Here is a 27,147-nt window from a genome sequence, read left to right as displayed (position 1 = left end):
CCTGTGACATAAACTCATAAGCCACAGTTTCATGGTTCTCAAATCCAATATCCCCAGCTGCAAGTGCTCCCTGAAGAAACAGACGGAGAGGCAACTCTGCAAGTTCTGCTTTAATTAGGGCACTGATAGTCTGGTGGGCAAAAGAAAATATCTTCTGGCATTTCTTTTCCCATTTTTCGTCCTAGAAGATAGAATAAATAAAGAGCTCAAATTAAGAGGAACTTTGCAGCTAGTTTTTTAAAAAACAGTTTGTTGACTCAACACAGGTCACATTAATAAAATGTTTGGCATAAACTGCAATTAAACTGGCATTAGTCAATCTAATTTTACTTAATGGACTCAGATGAGTTGACTCAAATTCTCAGTATCAATCTGACCAAATTTGGAGCAAGAGCTGATATTGCCTCAAAGAGATACAAATCTTTAATTTGCTTTTATTTTCATACCAAAATGATTTCTTAGAAGAAAGGAAAGAAGGCAGAGAAGCTTCAGAAATTCCAAAGAATAGCGCACACACAGGTGAAAAATCAATACTACAGTGGTCAGGAGCATATAGAAAAAGTCAAAAACAAAACAAGTGAATATTTTGGGTGGAGGATCAGGTGCATAGTGGAAAAGATTCAGCAGGTAGGTTGTGTTGAGTCCCTGCTGAGGGTGGAACCAGTTCTTCGAGGAATCTGAAGACAAGGACTTAAATAGTTCAGGGATGATGATCCAATTCAATGTCAAGGCAGAGCAACATGGCTGACAAGCCAGAACGCATGCAGCATTTTAAACATCAAGATTTTATACAGTATGAAGGACTAAAGGCTGGCAAGGAAAACAATAAAGTAATTAAGCCAGTAGTGTAAAGTGCAGCTATTGAGATTTCTGGAGCAAAAGAATTGTGAAAGGGATAGAAACTTATACATTATCAGCCAGATGGAGAAGATGTGATCTGAAACCAAGTTCCCAGTTGAATAGAATATGATGGATGCCAGTCTGGTTGAGATGGAGGCAGATACCAGCGGGGGCGGGGGGAATCACTGAAAAATTTACTCAAGATGCAATTGGGACCAAATCTAATAAATGTAGATATACCCGTCAAACAGTGGCTGAACACATCTTAACTGCATCAGGTTAAATTAAGAGCCAACAGTGTATTCATATTGCATCAACCTGTGTAAAATAACTGGTGTCAAAGCAAAGCAATGTATGAACTATAAATGTCAACGTATTTACCAATGCAAGTCAGATTTTGAATTAACTTATAATGAACATGAATTCAGATCATGGAATCAAGTAAAATGCTTTGGCATGAATGTTTAGAGTGCCACCCAAATTCATTTATCACGTGCCACATGAAACAGTAAAAGGAAGCTGGACAAATGCAGGTCAGGCAGCACAGAAGCAGAAAGTGAAAGTTTCAGGCCAAAACCCTTTGTCAGGGCAGTCTGGATGCTGTGTGACCTACTGTGTTTGCCCAGCTCCATATTTATTGAATCACTAACAGTCTCCATTAACAACTATTCACCCATCCAGCCTGATAGCTTACAACTCCTTTGTCTGTCCAACTGTGTCTCTGTCCTCTCTCTCTCTCTCTCTCTCTCTCTCTCGGCTCTATCCTATAGTTCACCCTCTACCCCACACAACTCCTATTTTCTGCATATAAACTGACATTTTCCCAGTTGTGATAAAGGGTCACTGGACCAGAAACGTTAACTTTTTCCCTTCAGATGCTGCCACACCTGCTGAGCTTTTCCAGCAACTTTGTTTTTGTCCATGTTTATTGTCTCTGGCTTCCAGCAACTACAGTCCTTACTGTGTTCTGAAACAGTAAAGCTTTTTTGATATGGTTCCACATGGTAGACTAATTAGTAAAGTTAGATTATAAGGGATTCAGGGTGAGTTTGCTAACTGGATACAAAATTAGTTTGACAGTAGAAGACAGAGGGTGGTGAAGGGTTTTTTTGGACTGGAGGCCTGTGATAGAGTGGAAATGCCAATCAGCCATGATTAAATGGCAGAGTGGACTCAAATGACCTTACTTCCACTCCTATGTCTTATGGTCTCATGAGTGGCATTCCACAGGTATCAGTGCTGGATCCACTTTTGTCTGTCATTTACATAAACAATTTGGATGAGAATCTAGGAGACATGGTTACTAAGTTTGCAGATAATATCAAGATTGGTGGTGTAGTGAACAGTGAAAAAAGGTTATCTAAGATTTAAAAGAAATCTTCAATCAGTTCAGTGGAGTCTGGAGTGGCAGATGGAGTTTAATTTGGCTAAAAGCAAGGTATTGCATTTTTGGTAAAACGAAAGGGTAGGATTTACACAATTATGGTAGGGTCCTGGGTAGCGTTGTAGAACAGTGTGTGTCAGGTGTTCAAGTATATACCTGTGATGCATATCACAAAGTAGAGAGGGTTGTTAAGAAAGCATTTAGCATGTGTGCCTTCATTGCTCAGACTTGAGTATAGGAATTGGGATGTCATGTTGAGGTTGTACAGGACATTGAAGCAGCCACTTTTGCAAACATTTTGTACCGTTCTCGTTACCCTGCTGTAGGTAAAATATTTTTAAATTGGAGGGGGTGCAGAAAAGACTTACCAGGATGTTGCTGGAATGGAGAGTTTGAGTTAGGAGAGGCTGAACACAGAAGGTTGAGGGGTGACATTATAGATGTTTATAAAAAGGACAGAAGGGGCATAGATAAGGTGAACAGAAAAAGTCTTTTTCCTAGGGTGGGGGAACTAAACAAACTGCCAGAGGAAGTGGTAGATACAGGCACAGTTACAACATTTAAAAGACATCTGGACAAGTACATGAATTGAAAAGGTTCAGAGGGCCAAACACAAGTAAATAGGACAAGTTTAGTTTGGGAAACTTGGTCATGGATGAGTTAGACCAGAGGGTCTGTTGCCATGCTGTATGACTTCATGATTTGTATTACTCACGACCAACATTAAAAAGTAAAATCAATTTCAATGCTCATTTTGAAAGATGAACGTTTTATAAAAGTATAAACAAGCTTAAACTCAGCTACTAACACAAACATTTTTGCAGCACAAGTTTTAATAAAATGATATTTTTAAGGTAAGTTGATCCTTAACTTTCAGCAGATCAGGGAGAACTTCTATTGGATGTTCACCTTAGTTGAACACCACTTGTGGATGGATTACACAAAGATAAAGCAATTCTTGCAATAAAATTCTCTATTTGTACTCAAAGTCACTACACAGAATGAAAGCCCACTTACAGAAAAGTTAAAGCTAAATGCAGGCCACTAAATAAAACAAATTTAAATTGCAACTCAACAGTAAATATCAATCCAGTTCACAATTTTTAACCTCATTTTTGCAATGGAAATTGTGCAACAATTTTATACTTATTTTGCCTCATCTAACACAACCATCTTTGCTGCCATTGGTGAAGGTGGTCATTACAGCAAGTGAACTGAAAAGGTAGGAAACACTAATGCTATACAGCGAAGAAATTTGAGTGACAAACTCTTCAATGCGGATACATAGAAAACGCTCAACTTATTACACCTGTGCCAGATTATTTTTGGATTGCTTTAAGAATAATCAGGGTCCTGTAAACAAGAACTACAAAAGTCTCCCATGTTTCTCTATACTTCCCCTTTAAGAAAATAACCACATTTAGTATCATCTGCAATTATTAACCTCTTTTCATCCCCCCCCACCCCCGAGGTATTCTATATTGATCTTTCATCACAAACTCTCAACTCGAAAGGTTTTGATAGATAATCTACAACACCTTTTATAATTACAACATTAAAACTTCTTTTATCTTATCTACTCCAGTGAAGATAGTCTCTCACTAACTGTGGTTTGCTTTTCCTACCACTATCCAAGAAAATCTACACAAAATGCATGGTTTTTTTTAAATTAAAAACTATTGAGGTCATTTTTAAAATTTTGAGATTGTACTCCAAGTCTAAGCACTCAAATATGCATTGAATAATTAGACTCCCCACCCCAACTAGATTGATATGAAAAAAATCATTTCAAGCAATATTATAAACACCTAGACCTTCAACTTTTAAATCAAAATGATCAAGGTCATTTATAATCTGGACCTGATGGTCACAAACAGAATAATATCAACAGGTTCTGATAATTCAACAGTAGAAAAGATCCATTCTTCTCATTAATAATAAAAATTAAACACTTATTAAAAGCTTCCAGCTTACCACTTTTGAATTTTCTTTGTAGCAGAAGGCCAGCTGGTAGGCAGAAAAAACCAATGGTGGCAAAGTGAAACGAATCCTTTGATTCCCCCCAGCACCAAAGTGTTTTCTGGCAGTGTTTAAGATCTGGTTAAAGAAAGATGACATGAAACAAAAGCAAAAAATCACTAAGAAATACACTTTCATTTCAAACACAAATATACAACACTTCCTTTGTAGAGATTATTTAATCTGAAGCCATATATCAAGTTTGCACACAATTGTGGGAATGGTAGCAAATTTCCATCAATTTTTGATGGCAAGAGCTTTTGTAGTGACCAAATAGAGTAAGAAGCCTCTAGAATTTAGGCCAAATGAGATCCAATAATCAGATATAATTAAATTTAAACACACAAGTACTTCTATTAACATAAATCTGTTTTAACATACAAGTAGTGTCCCTTCCATTTCCATATCAGTCCTTATGAAAAAGCACTTCTTTAAAAGACATGCAATGTTCAACATTATATATTCAAGCCTCCATTCTTCCTTTGATCAGGAAATTGGAGCACTGGGACAATTTGCTGCAAACATGTAACATAATTAGCACATCCATGCCCTCACTATAGTGCAGACATTCCAGGATATTACAACAAATGGCATGCCACGACATACGTAATGCCAGAACTTGCAGGGTCTTCTGCAGTCCTCCACAAACATTTTTCACACCATCTAAGGATCTAATTACCACAGCTCCATTCTACAACAAAATTGTGCTCTCTGAATTAATGGGGCCATGATTGCCACAGAGATACTGAGAGAATTACAGAATGGCACTGATGGCTTGTTGCAACTACAGTCACTTTGTTTATATTAAGAAGCAACTGTTACCATCCTAAATTGCTTTATCCAGTTTAGGGTAACCGGCACACACATTTCTGGAATGTGTAATCTGCTGGTTTTACATTGAAAATTACTATGTGTGGGTTTTTTTTGGCAGTTTCAGATATTAACCGTCTGCAAAGCAAATATAACTTATTCATGTCAATGTACACATTTACATCTTGTTAAAATCCAAGCAGTAAATCGAGAACAGAGTCTGCCGGTCAACTCATGTTAAGAAACAAAACACTGGTTTCTGATTACCAGCAACTGCAGTGAACAGAAATGCTGTACCATAAAAATCAGTCAGGCAGCATCTGTGGGGAAGAACAGAATTAACATTCAAGTAGATGACCAGAGCTCCAGCTTGGATGAAAGGTCTGGAATATGTCTCTTCACAAGTATTACCTGGTTTGATCAGTATTTTTAGCATTTTTTTTGTACACTGAGGACTAAAAGACACTGGTTTCTTTGTAGAAACTCAACATGAAGGTAACAGTCACTGTTCCAACTAATAAACTAACTAGATTTACTTGAAAATAATCCTCTCGACAGGTCAGCTCCTTCTACTGTGAGTTTGCAGTCTTTTCTCCCCATCTAGTCAACCTTTAAACATTTTAAAATTTTCCATGCTGCAGCAGATACTGATCATTTTGATTACTGCCTTCTCTGCTCTTGAAGATTGTGTCACATTCTAATCAACTTCACTAACAAATTAAGGCACACATTTGCACCAATGAAACAGAAATCAAACTGCTTCACTGACAGCATTCATTAGTATTAATATTGGCTTTTACTCAGCATCGACCAAATTGAATCTTAAACAGCTTTAAATAGATCTCACTGTAACAGCATTAGTCAAGTTACTTTTCACACTACAAATGTAGACAGACAGTCTTCAGCGTTGTAAAGAAGATACCCTCAAGAAAGCCAAAGGGAATGCTGTGCTTTAAGGATGTCTTCAGATGTACTATCTTAATTTCAAAATGTAAATTCTCTCAGCTTTCAACAAGTAAAAAAGTTACAGCATCAGCTGCATGGATTTTAGCCTTGCACTGAAATTTTATTTGTTGAGTGACCTGTTATGATCAAGAAGAAACTGTGTACTTCTGTTACTTAAGCAGTATGAACTTTGATACTGTGGACTGACTGAAATAAGCAAATGGGTGACAATGAGTCACTATCGAAAGCAATAAATGACCAGGTTCAAAATTCAACTTAGCAGGATTTTGTTGTTTCTTTAAAAGAAATCATTAACTTGGAGGCCAATTATTTGCAGCATTTATCCAAAAACATCACAATGAATAACTTTATGGAGTGCAAACTTGTTATCTTGGTAGTGCTAACATATTCCTCAACATTAGTTCGGCAAAATTAATGGACTATGTCTCAACATTTCACATTTAGAATAATACATACTTCGAATTGGGTTAAACTGTAAAACAATCAAATAGGTCAGATAAAGCAATTTACTTTTAGCTTAAATTCACCTGTTGTGTTATATATTACACAACCTCGTCAGTCCACTACTTTTACTTCATGTCAAAACTCAACATATTTCTCAAAACAAAGATATTACACATGGCTCAGATTCAATAGAGAGGAAAATATGGAAGGGAAAGAACTACAAACATCTAATAACACACCGAATTTTCCATCCTTTAAACTGATGGGGATGGATAGGCATTGACAACATAAGCAATTTCCCTTTCCGACGCAACCACACTTCCCTTTGGGATCTACTCAAGACTCAACGCCAAGGCAGTAAAGACAAAAATTTTACCTTACTGATTTGTCAGTAGACAAAATAATCAGACATAACATACTCACCCCCACATTTTTGTACGTATTTTCCATTTTACCAGCGAGCTCTGTAAGCCTTGCACTTTAAGACCACATTTATGCAGTGCAAACATTCAAGACTAGGTTTTGAACAATCAGCATCCTAGGAATATGGGAGCTGAGAAGAAATGGCTCAAGATGCTTTTGTATACTATCAGCTGGCTTCAGACAGCATGGGGTGCTCTTCCAAAAAAAAAATTCCATTATTCAGCAACGGACAGGCTTTGGTTCAGGCAGTCCAACAGGCAGAAGCAATTTGGCTAATTGCTCTGTTCCCAATGCTAGATATTTCACAATTCTGTGAACTGTCAAGTTTAGGCACACAAGTTTTCATAATCCCGTTTGGAACGTCCCTTGGTGAAATCTTGCACTAATTTTACACAAACGAGTGACTGTTGGAAAGTTTTTAAACAAAACCACTGAGAAGTTGCACGTTGGTATTATCTTCATGCTTATGAATATTAACTCAGTTCAGGATTTCCAAGTCCTAATGACAATTCCATAGCATCGTGATCAAAAACTCCAAACTACCTAGTTACACCAGGACAGTGAATCTCATAGCTCAACAACCAAATGCTAGTATCAAAATTGGTTTGTCAGAACTTAGAATTCCTGACAAAGAAAAAAGTCATGGCAAGAACATCAAAAAAGGGACACTTATTTTGAGAGATAAATGGAAGTAAAATATTTGCCATAAATGTCTCAAAACCAAAAGCAAAATCTTTTCATTTACTTACAAAAGGAAAGAATAAGACCTAAAGCCATCAAGTTAACATACCAGATACTGTTGGTCAGGATCTTCAGATTGAAATAAATGAATAAATCTACCAACAAGACTTTGCTCTTCAGCAAAATCTTCTGGGTCAGGATCTTCTGCTGGCTGATCTGGTTGATCCTGAATCAATGTTGACACCAGGTTCAGTATTGCATCAACCTGTGTAAGGAAAATGGCATCTATGAAAACACCACCACTCGACAATGGTACACAAAGTCTCAATTAATATGCAAAACCACCACTGGCCAAAAACACTCAATTCTGCAAGTACTCAGATCAAACAACATCTGCATAGTGAAAATTACTTGATCAATCTGAAACATTAGCTCAGTCTTTCCATCCATAGATGCTGAGAGACCTGTTGAGTATTTCCAGCATCCATATTATTTTCTTGGCTAGATGATCCAATGCATCACTGAGAATCATCATTTTGCCTTCTCTGAAAAACGTAGCATCACCCCTCAGATACAGGAATAGTCTATGCCTAAATGCAGCAAGACCTGGGCAATATCCAGCTTTGAGATGAAAAAATAGCAAGTAATATTCATATCACACAAGTGTCAGGCAACTACCATCTTCAACAAGAGACAGTATACCCATTGCTCCCTGATATTCAATCATTGCTGAATCTATCAATACCAAGGGTTACTATTGACTACAAACTGAACTAGACAAGTAGCTACAGAATTTACATGACAACAGTAGAGTCTAGAAATCTTGTAGTAACACACCTCCTGACTCCCTAAAACTTGTCCATTGTCAAGTCAGGAGTGCAATGAAATCAATGAAATACTCCCACTTGCCTGGATGACTGCAACTCCAACAAAATAAGACGCTTGACACCAAAAAGAAAGCAGCCCATTTCACGGGCACCCCATTCACAAAAGGTACCTCTCAAAAGGTTAAGTCGTAAGCTAACAGCCCAGCATTGCAGGGTGTAGATCAGCATGAATAGAGAATTGGGAGGAAACATGTGGGGAATAAGGGGTTCTTCTCCAGGATGGCAATCTGTGACCAATGGGATTCAATCAGGATCAGTGCTGGGATTGCAACTGTTTACAATATATTAAATGACTTGGAGAAAGGAAGTGAGTGTAATGTAACTAAATTTGTACGCAACAAAAAAGGTGAAAAGGCTGGTTGTAAGAGGGATATAAACACATTGATAGGTTAAGTGGGCAAAAAGTTGGCAAATGGACTTGCATGTGGAGAAAATGTGAAGAGAGATGTTCATTTCAGAAGATAAGAACAGAGCATTGTTTAAATGAAGAACAAACAAAAAGCTGGAAAACGAACTGACATGTGCATGAAACACAAAGCTAGCACACAGGTGCAGCAGGGAATCAATAAGGCTAATGGAATGATGGCTCTTATTTCAAGGGGATAGAGTGTAAGACTGGGGAAATTTTACTGCAACTGGATCAGCCCATTGTCCTATTGAGCCCTAAACTTATCGAAGCTTGATAGGTTGAATGGTCTACTCCTGTTTCTATTTATGGTCTTCATTCCCTTCAGTTCCACATTAGCAGTGACGTGCACCATCTACAAAATGTACCGACGAAATTAATCAAGGCTCTTTTAGACAGCATCTTCCAAACCCACAAAGACAATAGACAAGGAAAGCAGATACATGGGAACACCATGACGTTCAAGCTCCCCGCCAAGCTACTCACTCACTATCCCAACTTTTAATTAAATCACTGTTCCTTCAGGGTCATTTGGCCGTAATTGTACTTTTCGTAATTCACTGAATCCCTACAGTGTGGAAACAGGCCCTTTGGCCCAACAAGTCCACAATGGCCCTCGGAGCATCCCACCCAGACCCACCCCACGATAACCCAACTAATCTACACAGCCCTGAATACTATGGGCAATTTAGCATGACCAATCCATCTAGCCTGCACATCTTTGGAACGTAGGATGAAACTGGAGCACCCAGAGGAAACCCACGCAGACACGGGGAGAATGCACAAACTCCACAAAGACAGTTGCCTGAGGGTGGAACCGAACCTAGGTCCCTAACGCTGTGAAGCAGCAGTGCTAACTACTGAGCCTCTGCGCCACCCCTAATACTGAAATATTTTTTTTTCCCACAATCTTAGGTTAACAGGCATAACTGAAGAAATTAGTTTCTTTTAATGCACTTTAAAAATATTTATTGCTTTATCAAATCTAAAGATTTAGAATTTATATACAGCTTTACAGAACACAATGATAACTCTGATAACTCTCAAAACAATAAATACCTTTGAACCACAACCTTTTAGAGAAAGCCTTTTAATCAAAATTCAGAGTGAAGGCAACTCTGAAAGTTTCAATAGGGGAAAAAAGTGCATTTGCAGTTGATTATGTTAAATCATTATGTGTTGGCTTTTCAAAGCAAAAACAGAGTGCAGTGGAACAATAAAGGAAGTAATGAATAATCTCATGTAAATTAAGTTCTCCAGCCCTTTGACACTTTACATATTTTTCCTCAACTTAAAATGCACCCCCCGCCGCAACCAGCTCTGAGGTGAGAAATTCTTTGCTATGCAAATTAATTTGGAAAGATAGCTAACTGCCTTGGAGGATATTGTTGTTAATACACTTTGGATAATCAGTTTTTGAAAATATTAATCACATTAGGAATTTTCAAAATTGTAAAGCATAGTGTGGTAAATATGCCACAAGCATTTTTTTATTCAAGTGACTGTTTAGAAACATCAATCCAATTTGGATTGCAAAGACAAAAATAAGCAGCTTTGGGAAAGTTGTGAACAAGGTTTTAAAGTACAAGAGGACCAGATTGTTCACCTAACTTCGTCAAAAATTGTACAGCACCAGTATTTCAAGTTAATTTCTTAAACTTTTGGACGGAATGCTATATCCAAAGTACACCTTTCCTAAAAACCCAACATGCCTTATGGTTTTTGCATTACCTGCTTTTGTCATTATTTTAATACTATGATAGATGAAGTGGATCCTGTTAAAGATAGCAGAGTACATGCATGAAATCTTACCTGCTCTTGTCCAATTATTTCAGTATTGTACTCAAGCGCATTGCTTAGTATATAACAGCTCATATTTTTGCGTGACTCGTAGTCAAAGTATTCAAACAAAGGATGGAAGTGTTTCAATTTCAATACAGTCAGGATGTTGTTGTAAGTGTCAATGGGAATCTTTAAAAGCCGAGTTAACTCTTTAGAAACTGCACTGCTAGTTGCGATACTAAATGTGGTGGGGAAAGAAAACAGAAAATTTGATAATGCATTCTTCCATAGCTTTTGAAAGTGAGCATTTTAAAAACACTCAAGTACAGTTGAAAATACAAAGTTGTGACACAGCAATTCCCAACTTACAATAAAAGCATATTTATAAAAGTGAAAGCAAGTACGTACTGTTCGAGATTAAGCTTGTTGAAGATCTCTACAGTTGTTTCAAGAACTTTATCAACATAGTCCACCCTTTCAGGGTAGCATTTCATGGCCAGATTGATAAGAGATACTTGCAAAGATACCACATCTTCAGATGGCATATCTTGTCTTGACTGAAAGTATAAATCAGAACAAACAAGTCTTCTTACCAAATCTTATTTTGAAATTTTTTTAGTAAGTTGACTGTTGATGTTAACAAGAACGGTTAATACTGGAACTAAAGAATTTTAGACAAAGGAAAATTTAAAATAATCTGACAAACTACTTCAATCACAAAATATTAACCATCCTGTTGATCAAGGTATTACATTTCTCTTCCTAATTTAAACAGTGAACAAGGCATTTGGTGAAATAAAGGCATAGAATTTCACATTAGGTATAGCTATCACTTTCCTTAATGCAATTCCCAAGCATGTAACACTGCAAGACAAGCCACCACCTGTGAAAAAAGCTCCACAACTTGTGCATGCAAGGACAAGGCTCATACTAGTACCACACAAGTACATTGAACATTGTGGTCAAATCAGGGTAAAAAGGGAATTTTACTTGACATCGTTCATCTTGGAGTTGGTAATGCCTAGCATTAGTGGCAAGAACATATTGTACACCTCATTGCAATTGAGCAACAGACGTTCACAGTAAAGAAAATGATCACACCCAGCAAATCCAAAGTGCTCTTTGAGTAGATCAAAATTAATCCCACTACATCCTAACACCCTTGTATCTTAGAGTGTCAAATATTCTCCAATTTTCTCAGAGGATAGGAATGGCTTATCTCAAGCAGTGCCGATGGCAAAGGATTCGATATTTTACAATATATCAATAAGTTATAAATGCAGTAAAATATTACAAGGCAAAAATTAGCACCAAGTCTAAAAAAACTATTAGAAATCAGTACTTAAAGCTAAATCAGAAGTTGATTTTTAAAGAGATCTTAAAAGAGGAGAGAAAGATGGAAAGGAGAGAGGGGCAGAAATCTGGGCTTAGGAGCCCAGATAGCAAAATGTGGCTGTCAGCTATGACAAAAGGAAGTGTGGGATTGCTGAAACAGTCTGAATTGGAGAGCTGGCAGAGTGGAAAGCGTGGGTGGGATGTTCTTTGCAAGGTCAGTACAGACTCAATGGGTCTAAATGTCCTGCTTCTGCGCTGAAGAGTTCTTTGATAATGAGACTGAATTTTAAGTAAAGCCTGAAAGAAAGAACAGTGGATCTAAGTCTAATATTTTAAACTCAAAAGGGGAAAACTAAGTGGACATGAAAACTGAGTTAGTTGGAATTAATTGGAAAGTAAGGAGACAGAGCAATGGAAATGCAGTGGCAAACATTTAAAGGTTATGTATCAGAATACTCAAAAAATAAACACATATTCCTGCTATAAATGGTGATTCAAGGAGAAGACACACCGTCCATCGTTGAATAAAGTCATTGAGGAAAGCATCAGACTTAACGAAACAGGAAAATATTGCATAAAAATGGAGAAATCTTATGACACAGAATATAAAGAACAGAGGAGAATGACAAAAGCTAATCAGGATTGAGGATTTTAAGTGCAAGAGGAAACTAGCTAGAAATGTTAAACAGATAGCAAGAGTTTCCACAAGGACTTGAAAAGAGCGCGAAGTTGGCCCATTAAGGAGTGAGAATGGGGAGTAAATAGTGGATGAAAAAAAAAAGTGCACAAAATGAATAAATATTTTGCACGTGTCTTTCCCAGACTTGCCAAGATACAAAAACTGTTTTTAGTGATAGCTGTAAATCTAGAAATGGAAGGAAGAGGGGAAACTTGATGAAATTACAAAATCACTAGTGATGCAAACTGATGGAGCTACCAATTGAAATCTCTGGGTCCTGATGGACTTCATCCTTGTGATCATGATCTGCATTTATCATCCTTTCTGGAAATGGGACGTTCTACAATACAACACTTTTGCATAAGTTAATTACTACATTGCTCTTTGATTCCATCATACAAAATCCTAAATTGTACTGGCTTAATTACCTCAATAAAATTTACTCAGGACACAGTCAATGCTCAACCTATTCAAACAGGAAACTAGGGCAGGCAGAGACAACTGTGACGTGTTTGATAGCTACAGTAATCTGGCAAAAGCCACAATTGCACTCCATGTCTTAAATCACTTCAGGAGGCCAGCAAACAAATAATCAAAAACAGACAACCCATTATAAGCCTTTCTAGCTCTACAAAAAAAAAGAATGCAACACAGACTCAACATATTTGTTAGTCCTGAATTTGCTCTCAAAATAATAGCACACCTAACATCATTACTTATGAGTGAAATGGTATACCATCAGCAGAAAAAGGTGGAGGTTTAAATGCAAATATCTAAACATTTCTGCCCAAGTTATACTGTTCTGCCATTAGCATCACTGCCAGCTGATTTTTATCACGGAATTTCCTGTATTCATCTATAAATTGCCTACTAAAAACTCATTTTATAGAGTCAACAAATGCAAATCCTCCTTTTAATACGCTAAGTGTTAATAATTGTCAATAAACATGTAGGCACTGAAAATTATCCATTTCAAATGCCAAGTTACATTCCTTTATGTTTTTAAACGTATCAAATTCTAAAATATTCCAGGTTTTTTTTCCTGTCTCTTCCTTGCTTCTCTCAATCCAGTCTTTTTCCTTTTATTTTGTACTGGACGAGTCTTTGAACACTTATTTAACCGACCATTTTACCCCTATGGTGTTTGTTTCTCAATCGTCAAATTTCATCAGTTCAGGAGAAACTCCATTTGCTGTCCTGTCCACTCAAACCCAAATGCCCTGTTTCACATGCTTCACTATCAGTTTGCACGTTCAAGATTTTTCAAGCAAAACAGGAGATGGAGGGTGAAAAAATCTAACAGAATACATGTTCGATGTGGTGCAATACTAGTGCAAATTTTGGCCAAAATGTCTCTGACCTTACACTAAGTATGATCCCAATTGATATTACTACTAGACAAAGCAGGTCTCAAATGGAAGGCTGGCTTGATAGATGAGAGGTCTCTGACAAACACGTTAAACAAATTTTGTTCTAACAATAAAACAAGATTTTTTTTAAAATCATCTACTTATAACAGTTCAAAGAATATTAAACACCCAGTCAAAGTATAATCTCAATAATACCAAAACACTTCAAGTTTATAATAAAACTCCCTTGTACAGAACCCAAAAGCACTCCTTATAAAATACTCAAAAAGTTTAAAGTTTTAGCAAAGATTTGTAGCTCAGATTGTGGGGGAGGTTGACTTGCTCGCTGAGCTGGCTTGAAGCATCTGAACAAAAACATCACCATGCTAGGTGATATCAGTGAGGCCTCCAACAAAGCGCTGTTCTCACTCTGCTTGGAATTTACACTGTTCGGTCTGTAATGGTGAGTAGTATCATGTCTGGTTTTCATCTGTATGTGCTAAAAAATGGGGTCCAATTCTGTCTGGTTATGATTGCATCACGGGTGGAGAACCATACCTCTATGAATTCCCGTACTTGTCTATGTTTGGCTTGGTCTGCTATGGTTACCTTGTCCCACTTAAACTGATGGCCCTCATCATAAGAGTGTACTGATATGAAGGAAAGTTCGTTGTGCCGTTTTGCTGCTGGCTGATTTCATGTATTCTGATGACTAGTTTCCTTCCTGGATGTGAGTTTGCTCGCTGAGCTAGAAGGTTAGTTTCCAGATGTTTCGTCACCATTCTAGGTAACATCAGTGAGCCTCCGAAGCACTTGTGTTATATCCCGCTTTCTATTTATCTGGTTAGGTTTCCTTGGGTTGGTGATGTCATTTCCTGCATTGGTGATGTCATTTCCTGTTCTCTCTCAGGGGATGGCAGATTGGCTCCAAATCAATGTGTTTGTTGAAGGAGTTCCGGTTGGAATGCCATGCTTCTAGGAATTCTCGTGCATGTCTGTTTGGCTTATCCTAGGATGGCGGTGTTGTCCCAAAGTGGTGTTCTTCCTTATCTGTATGTAAGGATACGAGTGAGAGTGGGTCATGTCGTTTTGTGGCTAGTTGATGTTCATGTATCCTGGTGGCTAGCTTTCTGCCAGTTTGTCCAATGTAGTGTTTGTCACAGTTCTTGCAAGGTATTTTGTAGATGACGTTCGTTTTATTTGTTGTCTGTATAGGGGCTTTTAAGTTCATTAGCTGCTGTTTTAGTGTGTTGGTGGGTTTGTGGGCTACCCTGATGCCAAGAGGTCCGAGTAGTCTGGCAGTCATTTCGGAAATGTCTTTGATGTAGGGGAGAGTGGTTATGGTTTCTGAGCCCGTTTTGTCTGTTTGTTTGGGTTTATTGCTGAGGAAATCGGCGGACTGTGTTCATAGGGTACCCATTCTTTTTGAATACGCTGCATAGGTGATTTTCCTCTGCTCTTCATAGTTCCTCTGTGCTGCAGTGTGTGGTGGCTCGTTGGAATAATGTTCTAATGCAGCTTCGTTTGTGGGTGTTGGGATGGTTGCTTCTGTAGTTCAGTATTTGGTCCGTGTGTGTTGTTTTCCTGTAGACGCTGGTTTGAAGTTCCCCATTGGCTGTTCGCTCTACTGTGACATCTAGGAATGGCAGTTTGTTGTTGTTTTCCTCCTCTTTTGTGAATGTTATGCCAGTAAAGGGTATTATTGATGGTCTTGAATGTTTCCTCTAATTTGTTTTGTTTAGTGATGACAAAGGTGTCATCCACATAGCGGACCCAAAGTTTGGGTTGGATGATTGGCAGAGCTGTTTGTTAGAGTCTCTGCATTACTGCCTCTGCTAAGAACCCTAATATCGGAGATCCCATGGGTGTACCGTTGGTTTGTCTGTAGGTTTTGTTATTGAAAGTGAAGTAGGTGGTGAGGCACAGGTCCACTAGCTTGATGATGTTGTCCTTGCTGATGAGGTTAGTGGTGTCAGGTGTATGTGTCTTCTGTTCTTCTAATAGTGTCATCAGTGTTTCTTTGGCCAGGTTGATGTTGATGGATGTGAACAGGGCTGTTACGTCAAAAGGAGACCATTATTTCATCCTCTTCTTTCGTGGTGTCTTTGATGGTGTTCAGGATCTTGGGTGGAGCGAATGGAGTGGTGGGAGTCTTCTACTAGGTGTTTCCCCCCCCCTTCCTGTCTGTCCGATATAATATTTGTGGCAGGAGTTGTATGGTATGTTATCAAGAACATATCAAGGCCAGTGTGTTAGGGCGTACTGTGTCCTCCTGTTGTCTGTTTAGTAGGCATTTGCGGATGAAGGTGTGGGGATATCTGTTCATAGCAACAATTTTGTATAGGTGCTCTTTCTCCCTTTCCAGCGTAGAAAGTGTTGCAGTGTGTCATTGCCTTTTTAATGAGTGGCCACTGGCCACACTGCCCTAAATCAAGAATCTATCAACTGACAACAAGACTCCTAAGGCACTCTGAATCACAGTAGAGCACAAGCCTACAGCTACTATACGACAAACTATACAAGGGTTAAAGACCCCATTCCCACAATATGCAGAACCAGCACGGTTCACAAAATACCATGCAACTACTGCTACAAACATTACATCAGACAAACTGGGAAGGAAACTAGCCATCAGAATACATGAACATCAGCTAGCAGCAAAACAGCACAACGAACTTTCCTTAATATCAGTACACTCATAATGAGGGCCATCAGTTTAACTGGGACAAGGTAACCATAGCAGATCAAGCCAAACAGACATGCACAGGAATTCCTAGAGGTGTGGTTCTCCACCTGTATGCAATCACAACCATATAGAATTGGACCTCATATGTAAGCCCATACAGATCAAAACTGGAACTGACACTACTCATCACAAGAGAGGCTGGACAGTATAAATTCAAAGTGGTGTAGAACAACACCACTCCATTGGAGGCCTCACTGATGACGTGATCTAGCAAGGTGATAAAATGTCTGAACAAAAACAGGCCAGCTTGGCCAGCAAGTCAACAACCTCACTCAAAAAATACTTGCCTTAACACTAATAGGTGTAAGGCACACGTGGCTAACTCCCAGAACTGCCCATAATGTAAAACAAAAAAAATTGGGCATTTTGCCTGAACTTCTAAAAAAAATTGTCTAGAAATTTCGAAAACCCACGTGCCGCTAACCCAAAAACCAAAACTAACTCTTAAATGACATTAAAGTAGAATCTCACACCATCTCACATCTCGGCAGCACAGTGGCTCAGTGGTTAGCGCTGTTGTCTCACAGCACCAGGGACTTGGGTTCAATGCCAATGTGTGGAGTCTGCACATTCTCCATGTCTTAGAGAGCTTCCTCCAGGTGTTCTGGTTTCCTCCCACAGTCCAAAGATGTGCAGGTTAGGTGGATTGGCCATGCTAAATTGCCTGTAGATTTCTGGGATGTGTCGATTAGGTGGGTTACGGGGGTATGGGTCTGGGTGGGATGCTCCCAGAGTCGGTGTGGAATTGTTGGGCCGAAGGGCCTGTTTCCACACTATAGGGATTCTATGTACAAATGAACTCTCTGAATCGTGGCTGAAAGCTTTCTAAAATTCAGTTACCCACTCATTTCAAGTCAAAAACATGCATTTTTGTCTGCACTTTACCAGCTTAAATAATATTCACTTTTATTGCAAAATCAACTTACTGACTCAAGGAACATCCCACACAAGGTTTAAATGCCAAGCAAGTTTCATCCAAAGCTAAATAAAGGCTTGGGAGTGTACAGTTTACAAGGAAATGGTACAATAACAACATCTTAAATGAATTGTTAATTCATAAACAGCCATGGACTAAAAAAATTTAAAACAATAAAAATAGTTTCACCTGTATAACTGTAGCTACTTGTTGAGAAAAGATATCAAAGAGTTTTATATCAGCAGGGATTCCAGGGCCATCTTCACGATGTGCAAATAAAGCCAACCTAAAATTGGCAAAATAACCATCGAAAGCAATTTAAGTGAGTGAAATGCAAAAATCACACCAATTATTGAAAGAAACTGCAAAGAAATTTGATGGGATCGAATTCATTCAAATAGTCTCACCGATCAATTAATGCAATGATTATGTTTTTGACATTAACACTTTGATGGAGCTCTGCACAAGAGCGAAGGAATGGATTCAGCGTCTGCAGATGAAACTCATCAGGGAACACCTGCAAAATAGATAACACATACTTTTACAGTTCTTCTAAAAAATGGATACACATTTTAAAAGCAGCATAGAATGATTACACAAAGATAAAATCTTATAGTGCATCCTTAATTGGGAAAGGTATAATTCATTGGTAGCTCAACTAAGGCATTGCAGTTGTTACTCAAAGATCTTGGAGGCTTGAGTATTTCCAGGTCACTAAATGTGGATCCTTTACCTTTTACAAGAAAGAATTCAGAACCCAAACACCTATGGTAAATCTTAAGCAACTAGATACACAGTACTGAGACATGGCACTAACTAAAAATCGACATATACTTTTGACACCAAAAGGTTATAGCATTTTCATCATACACTGCTACTTTCCTGAAGATCTTGCATCAAATTTATAAAGTGGAGTTCCTAATTCACCAAATCTGTATTAAGATCTTATTCAATTCATGGAATCACCAAATTAGTCAGCCTGTGCGCCATATTGGCCAGTGACCTCCAACATGGAAAGTTTGAGGACCAGTGTTTATGAAGCACCTTTCAACAGGATTCATTGACAAAATGGATAGATGTCATCAACTGTGCTCTAAAACAGCATGTTAATCTGTCGACTGAGTACCTGACGTTAAGAACAAAATTTATAAAATCACTTTCTACCTTATCCAATGGAAAAGGAAACAGTTTAAATTCCTTTTGTTTATAGAGATTGTGTTATAGCTGCACTAACCAGAATGTTATCTAGAGAAAAGAAAGCTACAAAAACTATTTTTGGTACAAAGATAACTGAGTCTAATACAAGAGAGAATACATTTAAGGTGAGGGGCTTAACAACTTTAAATGTGGGAACATTGACAAAGGGACAGGAGGTGGTCCCCTGGGCCTTCTAGTCTGCTCTATTATTCAGCAAGATCTGGCTGATGCGGCTGTGGTCTCAAACACACTTTCCTGTCTGCCCACCAGAACTATAGACTCAGTCTATCAAGGATCTAACTCAACTTTAAATAAATTCACTGATAGCACCTCTAATCGTCAAGAATTTTGATCTTAACAACCTTCGGAAATTTGCATCTCCAATGCTGATCCTCCCAATAAATATGATAATCTCAAATTAGAGAGAAGGGAGAATGAGGGAAAACTGTATGTCGTATTGAAAATATTATTTCCGCTCATTTCTTTAACAGAACTTCCTTACAAGTATTACCCAATTGCAAGCAAATAGCTAAACACACAGGGATTGTTCTTTACTGTTTCATCAAACTGTCCTCACAAAAAAAAACTTAAAGAAATTCATTATTTGTAAAACAAATACCTGCAGATCAAAGAGAATTTTACCTGAATAATACATTCCATAAGATACTCCTGAGCCAAGCCATCCCTGCAGTTTACAACTTGCTCCAATATTCCAGTTAACACAATCTAGGAAAGAAAGTCAGTTCAGATTATTGCGTAGGCAGGTGTTGTATGATTGAACCTAAATGCAGACTTTTCAGGTCATAACCTCAGATAACACACCAAGGATTGGATGCACTGAATGTTCAGAGTTAGCCGAGATACTAGAGTGTGACACTGCCTGCTTGTTCTGGCAGGTCAAACAATTGCTCCAGCGTTCTGAATAATATTCATCCCGCAAATCATTACTAACAAAAACTGTTTTTCTCATAGTAGCTCTGATAAAAAAAATAGCTCCCCCCCAATATAGGTCACTGCACTTCAACTTAAACATCCTGGTGAGTTTTGTGTATTAAGAAAGCTACAAAGATAGTATGGTTCTACTTACATTTATTTCAACAAGATTTAATAGTCTCTGCTCTAGTGAGCCTCTGCCTTTGTTACTTGGGAGGAAATGTGGTCAATCTAAATTATTTGCAAGCTATAATTAAAATTCAAACTTAGACAAAGTTAACAGACAGGACAAACAAATAAAAAAGTAAAATATCATTTAAAAATGCCACATTAGTAACTTTTGAAATGAAATCTTTCATCTCATGGGAGATAATAATCCATTTGCAAAGGACAGAAGTGTTTTTTTTCTGCACAAACAATAGTTTGTGGCCTCACACTATTTTTGTGAGGCATTTAAATGTCAGAAAATCTTGAGTGCAAAGTGCAAACACTTCTTTCCAGATCAGGGTTTTTCTTGTGGCCCCCACAAGAAAACTATTTCCTCTCACAGTACTTCTGCGCCGTTGCAGATTTGGGAAAACAGATAAAAAAATCCCCCATATCCAGCTCTACACTTTGTATCAGAGATAATGGGAACTGCAGACGCAGGAGAATCTGAGATAATAATCTCCCTATGGGATTGAGCAATGTGGGAAACCTACAGAAGTTGGTATCATTCAGAGTCAAATGGAAGTGAAGACAACAAAGCAGGAAACTACAGGCTGCTTAGTTGAACATCTGTTATAGGGTGATATTAGAAGTTAAAGAAATTATAGCAGTGAAATAAAAAAATTCAGGATAATCAAGTGGAGTCAACATAATCACGTGAAATAAGCACAGGAGAAGGCCATTCAGCCTCTCTAGGAAGACTCTGGTGAAGGAGCCAGGTGGAAGTCATGTTTACACTTAATGGAAAGGTCCTGGGAAGCGATGCTGGACAGACACCTTGGAGTGCAGGTTCGTAGTTCTTTCAAAGTGGAGACGCAGGTAGACAGGGTAGTGAAGACGGTGTTTGGTACTCTTGCCATTATGGGTCAGTGCATTGAGTAGAGAGGTTGGGAGGTGACATCGTAGCTGTACAGGACATTAGTTAGACCATTTTTGGAATACTGCATCTAATTCTGGTCTCCCTGCTATTAGCAAGATGTTGTTAAACTTGAAAAGGATGCAGAAAAGATTGACATGGATGTTACTAAGAACAGAGGACTTTCAATTATGGGAGAGGCCGAATAGGCTGGGGCTACTTTCTCTGAAATGTCAGAGACTGAGAGGTGACCCAATCGAAGTTTATAAAACGATGAGGGGCATGGATAACATCTTTTCCCGGGGAGGGGGTGGGGGTGCGGTGGAAAGAGTCCAAAACTATAGGGAAAAGGTTTAAGGCTAAAAGGGGAAAGATTTAAAAAAAAGGACCTAAGGAGCAACTTTTCCACACAGAAGGTGGTGCATGTATGGAAAGAGGTGCTTCAGGAAGCAGAGGAAGCTGAGGCTGGTACAATTACAACGTTTACAAAAAGGGAGCTGGATGGGTAAATGAATAGGAAGGGTTTAGTGGGATATGGGCCAAATGGGACTACATTTAGGATATCTGATCGGCATGCTCAAGTCGGACCAAAAGGGTCTGTTGTTTCGATGCTGTACACCTCTTTGACACTGTCACTACGTTATTTAAATTCTTTCAAAGAGTAAGACGCACTACTGATAAAAGGGAAAGTGAACAAGTGAGTGTAAAATGCACAGATTTCCAGAAACTCAAGACAGCAGTCAGCATTGCTGCCTCACAGCATCAGGGACCCAGGCTTGATTTCAGCCTCAAGCAATTATCTGCGCAGAGTTTGGATGGTTCGCCCAGTGACTGCTTGGGTGCTCCAGTTTCTTCCCACAGTCCAAGGATGTGCAGGTTAGGTGGACTGGCTAGGCTAAATTTACCTTGAAGCGTCCAGGGATGTGTAGGTTTGGCGAATTGGCCATGGTAACATGGGGTTACAGGGATAGCATGGGGATGGGCTGCTCTTCAGAGGGTCAGTGCAGACCTGATGGGCCAAACAGCATCTATCTGCAGTGCAGAGGTTCTACAATAAGCTGCCCGATGTACTGAATTGCAGAAATTAGAAATTCAGTGTCAGGGCAACATATAGGTATGGATACAAAATTGGTTAGCTATAGGGAAACAGAATAGGCACAATGTAATTAATAGCATTTGTGGAACATAGGGATCAGTGCTGGGGCCTCAGCATATATTTAAATATGCTGGTGTCTCAGAACCAAGATGAATCTTCTAACCTCAACTCCCTCCCTCCAATGCAAACTCCATTGTGAACCCAGATCCTACATGAAAGTACAAAAGGTGGCCTGACTTCAGTACAAAGTCAGTCATGCATTGCATTTGTATTTTGAAGGCCACAAAGAGCCTGGCATGCATTTCAGAAGGCAAATGCAAAAATTTGGGTCCATATGCTCCAGTTTGGTCAAAGATGCTTTCTCTCTGTAAAAATTAATCTCTCCTTCACATGCATTCTGGGGCATGTCATAACTTCAAGTCAAGTCATTTTTCTGTAGTGTCATACATGCAATTCAGTTCATTGGACAGCTGGTTTGTAATGCAGAATGACACCAACAGCTCGGGTTCAAATCACCCACTGGTTGAGGTCCTTCTCAATCTCTTATCCCTAAGGCATGACAACTCTCAGGTTAAACCACTACCAGCTGTTTCTTTCTAATGAGAGCGCAGTCCTATGGTCTGGTAAGAAAACAGCAACTTTACCTTCATCTGAACTAGCTCCTAAGATGCTCAAAGCACCAGAAAGTGGCCTGAACTTTCCTGGATTAAAAAAATTCTTCCAGAAGTACAAATCTAGATCTTAATACTTGTTAAGCTATTTATTCTGGGCACATTAAGTGTGGGAAAAAAAAAATCAATAAATTCCTTTTTCCCTGAAAATCAACCTAATCCAGGAATCTGAGTAAATACTACAATAAGATTAATATTCAATTATGAAATTATTATATCATAATATGCACAGAAGTCTCACCTGTTTGTACCTCTCCACATTTACTCCTTCCAACTGACTAAGCCGGACTAAGTTCGTACCAACTAGGATTCGTAGCTCCTGACGTTCACGTTCACGTTTTTCACGGTCTCTACTGTGACCCTGGTGTTGCATGCGCACCCAGAGTTTATTCATTTCTGCGAAGTTCAGCAGCACGAAGTCCATGGAGTCATTGATATCTCCAGTTACAACTTCCCTGAAATAGAAAAACCAGTGTTGAAGGATGCATTTGGATATTAGAATAAACTTCAATACACAAATTATGCTTAGTTATTAGTTTGATTCTGAAATTTTCATCTTGAAAGTTTAAAATTCCAACTATTCTCAGAAGATTATACATTTTTAAATACAATTTAATAGAAATAAACAAAACAGGAGGAGTGTTTTGTATTTATAAAAGTACTTTATTCATGGATTGTTTGAGTCATGAGTCAGAAGCAGGCTCAATTTGTGTTAAATGCGTGAAGAACACAGAAAAAGGTCATTCAGTCCATCTCCTCCAAACAGATCTCCATTCTCCATGCAAGTTACCAGCAACCCTACATCAGCACATTCTTCCATCTCTCTCTTTCATTGGTTTATCTAGCTCTTCCTTAAGTGCACTAACGCTTTATCCTCATCTGTTTCATGTGAGAGCGTGTCTAAAAATCTTCCTTCTATTTAGTAAAGAAAGTTTCCAGAGTTCATAAAGGATTACTCATAACTATCTTACCATAATGACAACTTAATGCTGTTTGACCAATAAGTGCCTGGATGAAGTAGAGCAATATATGGATTACAGATAGATTTACAAGTCACTGTGCAAAGTTCTGGTCTCCATATTAATTAGGAGCAAAAAGCTCACAGCAGTGAGATGGGAACAGAAACAATATATTTATTAGAAAGGGCTAAACAAGGTTTTTGTTACCCAACCCCCATCCCAAAAGTATCAGGACAAGCAGAGACCTTTTAATGCCCTTCAGTGGTGGGCAGAAGTTTTCAATCCTGTTAGTTTATTCACATTTAAACAATATCTTGAACTAAAGGACAGATTTAAGCTCAACTTGTTACACAGGACAAGATTCAAGAAAGAACTGGGTTACATTTTTAGGCCAATGTGCGGGTCTGTAACCCGGAATTTTTAAGAGTATTAGTTAACATCAGAAAATACAGCAGACTGACTTCATTTAGTGTAACTGTTTTAAAACATTGTGGATTGAATCAGCTACAGTGGTAGAACTTGTTGCAACTATGCTCTTTTTTGATAACTTTCAGGACAGATTATGGGATTTGGTTTGAACGGAAGACTCCTTGGTGAAACAAACTGACAAGGATTTTTTCAGTTTTGCATTTAGCTTCGATCAAGCCAAGAAAAATCTGAAGCAGGAGCATATAATTGTAGCTGTACTGACTTAACAGAGGGTGGTAGATATATGCCCTTGACTGAATGTCTTCTTCATTGATAATGAGACTGCTTGTTTGCTAGATTACACAGAAGATATTTCTACTTGAGGGTCTGTATCTGTATCTATTAGTTTCTCCAGACATTATCCAATTAGTTCTCATTCCTCTTATCAAAACATACATTACATCCCTTTATATTGAAGTTAGCTTGCCATTTGTACATCCATTCAGCAGGTTTCTGAATGTCTTCTACTCCCTTTTGTTTGGTACCAGTGTCGAGTTTAGTTACACTTAAAGTTTGAAACTGTATATCCAAATCTTTATTAAGAGCGGTCCCACAGAACTGGTCATTTAGTAGGGAAGAAAGTATCATTGTGGAAATGTCACTAAACTAGCAATCAAGAACAATTCAGGTTAATCCTCTGGGAACAGAATTATATTCCAATATGGCAGCTGGTGGAATTAATATTCAACAATAAAATCTGGATTTGAAATCTAATCTGAGCAATTTGGTTGATGAAGTTATCAACTGTCACAAAAACATATCTAGTAGCAAAGGAGATCTGTCACTCTTACCTGGTCTAACCTGCATGTAACTCCAGGCCCACAGCAATGTGGTTAAGTTGTATTGGAGAAATTAAGCATAGACTAGGTGACTGCTTCACAGAACATTTACATTCCGTCCAGAAAAAAGGCTGAGCTTCAAGTTGCTTGCCAGTTTAAGACGCCACCCTGCTCCTGGCCAATGTGTGTCTCAGCCCTGCTGCAGCATTCCAGCAAAGCTCATCATGAACTGGAAGAGCTTTGGAACCCAACAACCCTGCAGACTCAATATGAAGTTCAATAATTTTAGGACCTGAACTCTTCCATGTCCTAGCCCTTAACCCTACACTCCAGGCCTCATCTATAGCTGGCCATTACACACTATTATTAGCCAGTAACAGTTATTCAGTCTCTAGCCAGATCATTATCCACTCCTTTGTCTGTCCAACTGCTCTCCTCTCTTTGGGTTCTATCCCCACTTACTCTTCACCACCTCCCCCCACGCTATCTTCCATATATAAACCCACATCTTCCGAGCTGTCGGTGCTGAGGAAGGGTCACATGTTAACTGATTGCTCTTCACAAATGCTGCCAGATTTACTGAGCTTTCCAGCAACTTCTGTTTTTGTTTGTGGTTAACTTTTAATTGCACTCTGAAATAGCTTAACAAGTTACTAAGTTCAAGAACAATTAGCAATAAAATGGGCCTGGCCAGTGATGTCTGTTCCCCAAGAAAGAATTCAAAAACTACATCTGCTGCACAACTTTTCCCCACTTATTTCTGATATTTTGATCAAAAACAATTTGATACGGTTGGTTAAGCATACGCTGATCATAGTTTTTTTTTAAACATGCCAAAAAAGAGTTAAGAGTTCCTCCTCAATCTCAGGCCTTACGTTAACTCGTCCAGATTTCCACAGTTTTGTGCCAACCGGTTTTTAAATACAGGCTCTCTGGTACTTCCCTTTTTCTTATATATACACACACATACCTGGATAAGTACGTATGTCCATATATACTTATTAGTTAGCTACAGCCATCTCCCAGGAACCAAGTAAACCTTTGATGCAATTCCTTCAATGCAAGGATGGCCCTCCAAACACAAACCAAACTGGGCAAAGTACTCCAGTTGTGATCTCACTAAAACCTTATACAATCACAGCAAGGCCTCCATATTACTGTACTTTAATTCTATTGCAATAAAAGCCAACATACCAGTTTTCTTCCTTTTTTTGCTCCACCTGTACTAACTTTGTGATCTTCAAGCAAATACACTGAAGATCTTGAGCATCTACATTTACAAATTTCAGGCTTTAGAAAAAACATCCTCTTGCATTTTTAGTACCAAGCAAATAAGCTCAACATTCCCACATTACACTCCACCTGCCACTTTGCTACCAGTCAAAACTGGATAACATTTGAGAAGATTTGTAGCTCAGGTCGATGAGATTATAAGCATGCTTGCCAAGCCAGTGGGCTCGGTTGCAAATGTTTCATCACCCTACTAGGTAACATCAACGCACCTCCAGTGAAGCTTGTTATTTATATGCTTCAGTTTAATGGTGTGTTTGGCACCATTTCTCAGTGGTTTATACACAGGGTATAATTCAGTGTGTTTGTTGATGAAGTCCTGGTGAAATACCAGCCTCCAGGAATTCCCTGGCATGTCTGTTTGATTCGTGCTATTATGGATGCGTTGTCCCAGTCGAATGTGTCCTTCGTCGTCAGTGTGTAGCGGGACCAGTGAAAATTGGTCATGTCTTAGTGGCTAGTTGGCGTTTTCTTCCAGTTTAGCCTATGTAGTATTTCTCACAGTCCTTGTACGGGAGTCCAGAACCACGCAAAGCAGGGCAGGAGCACCTGTACGGAGTCTTCAAAAGGGAATGGATAACCCAAAAGCACAATCCACCATTATTTTCCAAGTCAAACCACAACAGGAAGACAACATAACCAGACTCACTAGTCACGCAACCATACATCAAGGGTATTTCAGATGACAAGAATACTCAAACCCCTAGGTATCAGTCGTCCATAAACTAACAACCACCTTACGAAAGCGGCTGATGAACATAAAAGGATCCCATACCCAAAACCAGTGAAATATACAAAATAGCATGCAAGGAGCATGAGCAACACTACATAGGCCAAACCAGAAGAAAACTTACAATAAAAGGATACACGAATGCCAACCAGCCACCAAGAAACATGACCAATTCTTACTGGTCTCACTGCATTCTGACAAGGAATATGAATTTGACTGGGACAATACATTGATAATCGTACAAGCCAAACAGTGACATGCTGGGGAATTTCTGGAGGCCCGATGTTCTAACCA

The 27,147-nt window shown here is 38.7% G+C and overlaps 1 protein-coding gene across 1 annotated transcript in view; it reads right to left on the bottom strand.

Annotated features, from left to right (window-relative positions):
• The window catches only part of vps35 (VPS35 retromer complex component), a 61,122-nt gene that overhangs the window by 6,176 nt on the left and 27,799 nt on the right, over positions 1 to 27,147 (bottom strand). The window contains exons 6-14 of the mRNA XM_048546450.2: positions 22,869 to 23,082; positions 19,507 to 19,590; positions 18,075 to 18,184; positions 17,857 to 17,953; positions 11,051 to 11,199; positions 10,673 to 10,880; positions 7,677 to 7,832; positions 4,199 to 4,321; positions 2 to 181 (exon numbers count right to left, since the gene is read on the bottom strand). Coding sequence (XP_048402407.1) covers positions 2 to 181; positions 4,199 to 4,321; positions 7,677 to 7,832; positions 10,673 to 10,880; positions 11,051 to 11,199; positions 17,857 to 17,953; positions 18,075 to 18,184; positions 19,507 to 19,590; positions 22,869 to 23,082 — 1,321 coding nt within the window. The remainder of the gene's footprint in view (position 1; positions 182 to 4,198; positions 4,322 to 7,676; positions 7,833 to 10,672; positions 10,881 to 11,050; positions 11,200 to 17,856; positions 17,954 to 18,074; positions 18,185 to 19,506; positions 19,591 to 22,868; positions 23,083 to 27,147) is intronic.

Source organism: Stegostoma tigrinum, chromosome 16 (assembly GCF_030684315.1).
Source record: "Stegostoma tigrinum isolate sSteTig4 chromosome 16, sSteTig4.hap1, whole genome shotgun sequence".
NCBI lineage: Eukaryota > Metazoa > Chordata > Chondrichthyes > Orectolobiformes > Stegostomatidae > Stegostoma > Stegostoma tigrinum.
Note: the sequence above shows the minus strand (reverse complement) of the source record. Positions and strands in the feature narration are given on the sequence as shown.